Source organism: Protopterus annectens, chromosome 14.part0, assembly GCF_019279795.1.
Source record: "Protopterus annectens isolate FY-2018-M chromosome 14.part0, PAN1.0, whole genome shotgun sequence".
Taxonomy (NCBI): Eukaryota; Metazoa; Chordata; order Ceratodontiformes; family Protopteridae; genus Protopterus; species Protopterus annectens.
Window position 1 is genome coordinate 753,968,468 of NC_056748.1, and position 9,145 is coordinate 753,977,612.

General features: G+C 33.7%; 1 protein-coding gene across 1 annotated transcript in view; it reads left to right on the top strand.

The window, feature by feature from the left end:
* Positions 1-8,890, top strand: part of SFXN3 (sideroflexin 3) — a 600,282-nt gene extending 591,392 nt beyond the window's left edge. Inside the window, exon 11 of the mRNA XM_044056492.1 lies at positions 7,837-8,890. Coding sequence (XP_043912427.1) covers positions 7,837-7,933 — 97 coding nt within the window. The 3' untranslated portion in view covers positions 7,934-8,890. The remainder of the gene's footprint in view (positions 1-7,836) is intronic.
* The last annotated feature ends 255 nt before the right edge of the window (positions 8,891-9,145 follow it).

Below are 9,145 nucleotides of genomic sequence, written 5' to 3' on the forward strand. Positions count from 1 at the left end.
GACAATGCAAAGTCCTTTGACAGCTTTTAAATACTCTGTAAGTCACTAAAATACTTCATGCTACTACACTTTTTTTTCCTGTAACTGGTAGTACATGTCCCAGACAAACCTCCATGCAGTACAAAGAGCTCTGATTGGGTCACCAATTATAACCCTTTATTATATGCTCTTGACATAGATGCCAAGACTCACTTCATGAGCTTCTCTCTCAAGGTAAATTTATTGGCATCCATGTCACAAACACATAAGAAGCTGGTTATGAGTGCCCCTAAATGTAAACCATTGAAACTACAAAGTTATCCATGTTTTATCATGTGACAGCTTCAGAGAATCACGAGGGAAAAATACGATATTTTATTTTTACTGAATAAAACTGTTTAGCTTCTTCTAGAATATACAGTTACACACTACTGCTATACAAGAGGAATACTGTCCTGGAGGGTTAGAACATATATGGCTCGATAAAGTAAAAACAAACAGGTCATGCAAAAGTAAATAAATTACGCATGCTGTCATGTAACACTAGCTAAAATTAATGTTCATAAACTCTAAGAAACACACCAAATGGGAAGTTAATGAGTGAAAGCACCATCAAGGAATCAATGCCTTGACTGATTATAGTGTGTGTGCAGATCACTACCCCAAATGTTGGAGCCTGAGGCAGCTACCTTTCCATCTTTTCTCTTATCATTCCATGCCTTATAGGGGTTTGCTCCCTATTTTCTCTTGGTATATTCATATCGCTATATCTATATTATATACTTATATCTCTGTGTATATACATTGATCTATATTTAGCTTTATTTACTCATTTATATGTGTTTGCTTACTGGCATGATCTGACTGGGATGTGCAAGACCCCTTTTCAGTGACAGCCCTCTGAGAAAAGCTCCACAAAGTTAGTCATTCTAACAATAAAAAAAATGGAGACAATACATAAAAATATAATGTACCGCAATATGAAAAAATGAATGATTTAGCACAATAATTGTTTTAGGAGAAGAATAATTACAAAGCAGTGTAAGAAACATAATGCATAAACAAAAGGAGAGTTTGGACATGGCTACTCATGAGTGTGGAAAAAGTTGCAATTAAGAAGAGACAGTAGACAAAGGGAACATTATTAAAGGGAAGATTATAAAAGCCATTTACAAAAAGGGATTAAGTGTAAGTAGAAAGATAACAGTTTAGAGTTGGACGAGAGTGCAAGGTCAGAGAATTCTGTGATAATAAAGGACAGACAGCATGATTAGAGGGAAGGGGTGGAGTAAAAGGAAACAAAAACTGGATGCAACATATCACATATGAATAATTGTAGAAAAGAAAAAAAATGCAATGGTGAGTATTGCCAGGTGAGTTGCAAAAGGAGTAGTGCAATGAATTAAATAGGTAGGCATTTACTTCGCATTTGAGCAGATGGCGCTGATATTAATCTAGTAGGAAGGGAGTTTCACAATTTAGATGCATGGTTGGAATATAGAGAGTCGTGAAAGGTATGCTATGATTTTTTGACTTGAAGTGGAGTTGTGTCTAATGAGCAAAAGGACCTTGTGGGAGTGTGCCAGTGTAAGAGTGAACATAAGGAGGGGCATTGGTCAGTAAAGAAGAGTATTCTGTGTGTCATTTTTTAGCTGCGTAGAGCTGATGTTTTTGCAAATTCAAGCTTGATTTTTTTTTTTGAGTGATAGTCGGTGTTGATATGAGTTGGACAATTTGGTAGCAAATTTGGCAGTTGTGCTGCAATGCTGTTCTAGTTTTGGATTAATGTTAACATTTGTAAGGATAGGAGAGCCATAGAGTAACCTTGACAGGAGATGTGATGTGGCAGTTCTTCATAACTAATATAAGTTAGAAGCTCAGTAAAGTAGAACTAACTTATAGTGAGTGCTTATCACCAAATATTGAATATGGTTGTGAAATTTAAGTTGATCATCTAGTGTGACTCTTAATAGTTTGGTTTGTGAGACTATTTCTACTTATAAATTTTGAAAGGACAGGAGATAGTAAAGTTGGAGTTTTTATCTGTGTAGGACATACATGTATCTACTTATACACATTTTCAGATTTTCTCTATTTTTAATATCTAACATATCTTACCTTCTGCCATTGCTCACCATGGTCCTGCAACACTTGCCCATCCAACCTGGCTTTTCCAGCTAGCCAAGCTGCTAGCCAACAGATAACCTGGATCACAGTCAGGGCTTTATCCATCTGCATCACAGAGCCAGGTGGACTCTGTCTTTTTCTACAAGCAGGGCATTTTTAAACATGAACATTTGGAAAATATATGTGGATGACTTATTTATTATTTGGTCGGGTATGACTGATGAATTTGAGGGTTTTCTGAACTGTATTAATTATAACACAAATTTTCTTTAAGATGGGCTTGTCTGTTTCCTAAAATATTAAACATTAACAGACTTTACTGCTAGACTATTTTTTTCATTCTAAGTCTGAGAAATTATTTACAATACAAACACAATTGAAGAAAAGAAACCAACTGATAAATATAAGAAAAGGATGCCACAAATCGTACAAACACCACCAATTTCTTGTAAGCACTTTCGTACAGCCCAATTTGCTGTACTTCCTCAGACAAAAAATTTTGAGAGATGAATTTGAGAGTTTTCTGAACTGTATTAATTATAACACAAATGTTCTTTAAGATGGGCTTTTCTGTTTCCTAAAACATTAAACATTAACAGACTTTACTGTTAGACTATTTTTTTCTTTCTAAGTCTGAGAAATTATTTACAATACAGACACAATTGAAGAAAAGAAACCAATTGATAAATATGAGAAAAGGATGCCACAAATCGTACAAACACCACCAATTTATTGTAAGTGCTTTTGTACAGCCCAATTTGCTGCACTTCCTCAGACAAAAAAATCCCTCCAAATTACTTCTTAAATAGCATATTACATCAATTACATCCCAATGTTCAATTAACTATTTAAAAATATTTAAAGAAACCAACCTTTTATAAAAACTTTAAACCAGTATTAAAAACCAATAATATAACTTACTTAACATCTGTAGAAAAGTACCAACAAGAGCATATATAATTAAACTAGAATATATTAATTCTAACATATTAAAAATATAATTATATTATATTATATATATTATATTATATAGCAAGGGCTTCTAGAATGATTTCTTCTTACGCTGATTTTGAAGTTGAATATGACAAATTACAACAGATGTTTCTCAACAGAGCGTACCCACGACAGTATATAAAAAAGTTTCGGATTGAAGTTAGTTGCAAAAGAAATATAGGCTATTTTAAACCTGTTTTATTTAAGGGTCATATTACAGAATGTGACAATAGAATTTCTCCGAACACCAACATGCAAGCACATGATGTGGAAGTAGCTCAGATTCCATTTGTTACTAGTTTCTGTACAGAATATTCTAATGAAACTAGTATGATTTGTAGTATTATAAAAAAAATAACTGGATTTTCATTACACATGACTACCCTATTATTAACAAACTAGGTAATAAGCCATTAATAACATATAGAAGAGGGCCCAATTTACAATGTCTTTTATAAATGCTTTTAAAGTTGAACAACAAAGTTAATGGAATGTTCAGATGTGGGCACTGCCATTATTGTAAGCACATACTAATAGGCAATACTTTTAGTATCAAGGACACTTCATACAGGGTTATAAGTAAACACAATTGTGAATCCAATGTCAATTTTGTCCAGAGTTCTATATAGGGAAAATGGAGAGAAAGTTGAAAAATAGAATTTATGAACATTTTTACAACATTGGTAAGAGAAATTTAAATAATGCCTTAGCAAAACATGTTAATGATAATCCAACACGTTTTTAAATTTGTTGTTATAGAACAAGTGAAGAAGAATGTTCGGGGTGGATCATGGCATCTAAAATTAGTGGAAAGAGAGTTGTTATGGCAACTTCGTACTAATGCCAACATCTTTCCAGGGCTTAAGGAATATTGCTCTATTAAATGTTTATTAAAATTAAAAGCCCTGGAAATAGGACGCTGTCCGGTTCGATTCTCAGCTAGAGTGTCTTCTGAGTGGAGACATGCGTGAATGGGCGTACCTTCGTTGAAGGTTGTGCATCAGGCCTGGCAAGCCGGTACGTAAAAATCAACTGCCAATCATTAGCGGACCGGAGTTCTCCTGTGGCGACCCCTAACCGGGAAAAGCCGAAAGACACACACACACACACACACAAAAGCCCTGGAAATATGAAATAAATATTTTTAGTATCTAATATAATCAATATGAAATATGTTTAGATTTTATTAATATGTTAGAATTAATATATTCTAGTTAATTATATATGTTCTTGTTGGTACGTTTCTACAGATGTTAAGTAAGCTATATTATTGGTTTTTAATACTGGTTTAACGTTTTTATAAAAGGTTGTTTTTTTAAATATTTTTAAATAGTTAATTGAACATCGGGATGTAATTGATTTAATATGCTATTTAAGAAGTAATTTGGAGGGATTTTTTTGTCTGAGGAAGTACAGCAAACCGGGCTGTACGAAAGCGCTTACAATAAATTGGTGGTGTTTGTATGATTTGTGGCATCCTTTTCTCATATTTATCAAATTATTTACAATAAATGGAGCCTCTGAAAGATTTCCATTTTTTTCATATTGTAACCCAATTACTTCAATGGGCTTTGTCATCAATGAAGACCTCGCTGCAAAACACATAATTTTCCTTATATTTATTGTCTTAGGGAATTGTTTATTTTGTACTAGCATCATCATCAAAAGCAACAGTTCTATAGTTTTATGTATATCACACTTCTCTAATGCAACTTGAATTTCACAGAACATAGCTAGCCTCTACTTATTCAGGAATTGCACTTCCTATTCTGAGTGACGGGGAGCTTCTTATATTTAAGTGACCACTGTGCAATTATTGGATGGTAATATCATAAGAAATTGGCCTGCATCTCAGTTTTGGACCATGTATTAGGCCTGTTTGCAAAGACTAACTTTGGCTTGTAAGTTATCTAGAAATGCAATCATATCTGGTAAAATGTTGTTTGTTCCATATTACTGTGACAAATGTAATTTTTGAGTATTGTTAGGTTACTCCATAGCCTATTAAGGTTCTTACAGACCCCCACAGCAGATATTAAGTGCTTTCTCATATATTGAGGTTGAAAGGGATATGTATGTGACATCAATATTTAGTTTGACATGACCTCCTACTAGGAATTGTGTTAACAGTTAGTTTGGGGTAGCCTCCAAATTAATATTAATTGCTGTGACTACGGTTACTGTAGGTATAATTTCTCTAAGTGTTTTGGGTTTCTAATACCATGATGGGAATGTACCCCATTCCTAAGTCAAAGCATGATTAAGGTTCAACAAATTAGTATTGTTTCAGTCTTTGATGTTAGCCAAAAGTGCTCTTTGCAGCATCCACAATGTAGGTAGAATTGACTCCTCCTGCAATTCATATGAAGTTACATGCATCGGCAGTACATCTAAATATGAATGTAAATTATTTTTTATGTGGGTCATTGGTCTTACTACAATTGGAACTGTCTGGCTAACCTTCTTCTACATTACCCTCTGCAAATCCAGGTATTTTATGACTTTGTGTCTCTCTGTATGCATGACACCGTAATCACTGGGTGTAGCAATTTCAATGCTACTTTTATTTTATTTTCATGCACTTCTATATCTAGTTTTCTTGTAATTATTTTTGAACTGTTGGTTAATTGGTGATCCAATGTGATATAAAGTTCATCAGTCTCTGTAATGCTGTGTGTCTCATATTTCTAATGCTTCTCAGCTACATCAATATTGTAATGTTTACATAAACCTCTGTGCAACAGTCTTGCCATATTATTATGCCTTTCTTTATACAAAGGCTTCTGCCATTAGTGTAGCTATCATACCCAGAAACAAAATGTGCGACTGTTTCCAGTTCTGTTTTACAAAACCTGCATTTGTCTGTTTCTCACACATGTTCAAATGGACTTTGTAAACTAATGTGTATGTAGTCCACAGTCTTAGGCTGCCAATGTTAACCTTTCATCTTTTGATTTAAATTCACATCTCCTTAAGCAGTCCTGCATCAGATCCTGATTGATGTGATGTTATTCCAGGAGTTTTCTGTATTTACAACTATAATTATACCTTTTCCACATTTCTTATCTTCTCATCTGATCCTTCTCCTTATATTCTTTTTTTGTTTTCTGACACATTCAGTTGCTGCTTGATTTTTGTCTACTTCTGGTATGATTTTCATTCCTCCTTGACACTGACTTGCTTCTGCTTAACTAAGCAGGGAAGTCATCTTAGAGTTCTTCTCCTCATGTTTTAAAACTTTCACTATGTTGGATCTTGTGAGATCAACAGATACGATTGCAAATCTATACATGTAATTTATTTCAAGGAGGCCCATACCTCCTTCAGAACAAGAACTATATAATTTTGGTATACACTGACTTTTATATATCATTGATAAGTGTGAAGCATTTTTCTTATGTTCCTGTCCAACTGATCCAATGCATTTTTGGGGCCAGTCAATTACTCCAAAACTATAAGTTAGAACAGGAAGAGCAAATTGCTTTATAGCTTGGACTTTGTTCCTAGATGTCAGGGACTTTTCATTATTAATTTTGGTCTTCTAAAATTTTCCTTACTGAGTTTTGTTCACATTTGTTCACGTTTTATTGTTGACCCTTTATCAATTATCAGATATTTATACACTGCCTCCTGTCCCAGACTGATTTTCTTTCTGCTGCATCTTTCCTGTTTTAAATGTTGCTTTTGCACATTTAGGACCAAATGACATTCTTATATCATCTAAGAAAGTTTTGACCACTTACAATTTTAACTCGTCCACACAAAGAATGTCATTACACTTTGTTTTTTTGAGTGCCAAATTGTAGCCATAGCCTAATCTGTTAAGCAGCTATGTTCCATATGACTTTTTTTGTTAAACTTCTGTTTTATTGCCACAATTGAGTTTCTTCTAAATGGCTATAAACTCTGCTAGCATTAGTTCCAGTATATAGTTTATATATCATCCGAAGGCAAGTTATTGGTCTATAGTTTTTAGGACATCTTGCAATTTCATAATGGTTACCTGTATGTCATTTCTGATAAGACTGATTCACATCTCCAGTTTTCAGCCCAGATCTGCTATCAACAAGCATTTGGTATAGTACATAGTTATACATTAGTGCCAAATATTAAAAAACTGCAAAGAGCTGTAAGGGTCTTACCTTCCGGAGAATGAATGGGTCAGTACAGCAGATAGAGCCCACTGAAAAAAGCTGTATAGAATGCATTATGGTAACATAAGAAATGGAATTAATAAATATATCATTTATTGGATAGCTTATTTTTGCAAGGACCAAAAAAATGTTCATCTTTCATTTTGAACTTTGGAGAATGCACGGCAGATATTTGTTTTGTTTTGTTTGTTCCTTTATATGTCTATCTATCCATACATCTATTATCAATCTATCATTAATCCGTCCAATCATCCGTTTATCTAAATTTGTGTTCGAAGATAATGCACTGACCCACAAAGCACACTTTTTTCTGACATGTGCCAGGCCTCTGAAGAAAAAATATTTAAATAAGTCACATTATACGCATAGTATGCAAAATAACATTTTTATAAGGCAGAAAATGCAAGCTATGAATAATGCACAGAAAATGATATATTTATGCATATTATTTTGATGGAGAAGAAACCATCCAAAGTATTATGTTCTTTCTAAATGCTGATTAGAAAATATTAACTTTTATATAATGTTTTATAGTTATTTGTTAAAAATGTGTAACAGTGCTCTCTTTCTTCTTACCTTTTAGCTCCATGGGGGTGAGCCGTCTTGAGACAGAACTACAGGCCAAAATCCAAGAGAAGAGCCCACACACCAATGTGGTTTATTTCAACAAGGGCCTATAATTAAGAAAGAAGTCAGGACAGCTGAAGTGCACATTTCAAGTCACTCAGTATGTTTAACCTTCTCTTGTCTTCGGTTTGTGGCGTTGCAGATTGCCATGTTTTGCAGACACGTGTTGTGGGCATTAAAATCTGGCATCGCTTTGTTGTGTGGTGTTAAATTTGGTTTATGCTGAACAAAAACAATGCATTCCAGATAAAGAGGGAGGCATTCAAGATAACTGTGAATGGAAGTAAGGATTCAGCTTAGGTCAAACAAGAATTCTCAGAAGATGGTTGTTCTTTGGTTAGGGAGTTATGCTTTTTGAGAGAGGGCATTATTGCACAATAATTAAACTTGGAAACTTACATCTGTCATTATAACACCAGGGAATACTGAATTACAAAATATGGTCTTGTTTCATTCAAGTGAAAAATATCATAGCAGAAGTAGAAAGTAATAAATTCATGTATTCTTAGGAGTGCGCGCGCGCACACACACACACACACACACACACACACACACACACTCACTCTTACCTATTCCCAACCACAGCTACTTTCTAAAAGTAACAATATGCATATAAATATTATCTTTGAAATACAGTGAAGTGAAAACTGCTTTTTTTATCTCCTATTGTTATTTCTTTTATTTACCTAAAATTGTTTTATGTTAATGTCGGTACTTTACTTTGCCTAGAGTGTGTCATTGTTAGATAGTATTTTTGCATAAGTATTTAGCTCTCTGAACAAATTACCTGTGTAACTTTGATAAGATACAGTCTTCATACTACAGGATGTGGGAGGTAACATGCTGAACAAGAATTTTAATAACATCTGCTAGTATATTTGCAGCCTTTTCATGTACCCATGAAGGGATATTTCTTATGGCAATGTAAAGTTTTAAAGTACAAACTGTATCCTCAACCAAAATAAAATACATATTCTTGTGCAGCTACCAAAAATAAAAGATATCTTATGAAAAAATGCAAGTTGTTTCTGCTGTTTTGTATTGCATTATTGTGCTGTTTTTGCAATATTTAGGCAAAAGTTATAAAGTATTTTTTTTTCTCTTAAAGTATCAAAATATTTTTCACTTTTCACGTTTTCCTCATAAGACAAAACTGCAAGAATCAGGGCTGTCCTATGATAAGTGTGACCAGTGGCAATCCTACATGTTAGTAACATAAATAAATTAGACACTGTGGTCCAGATTAAAAAAAAACTTTATCACAC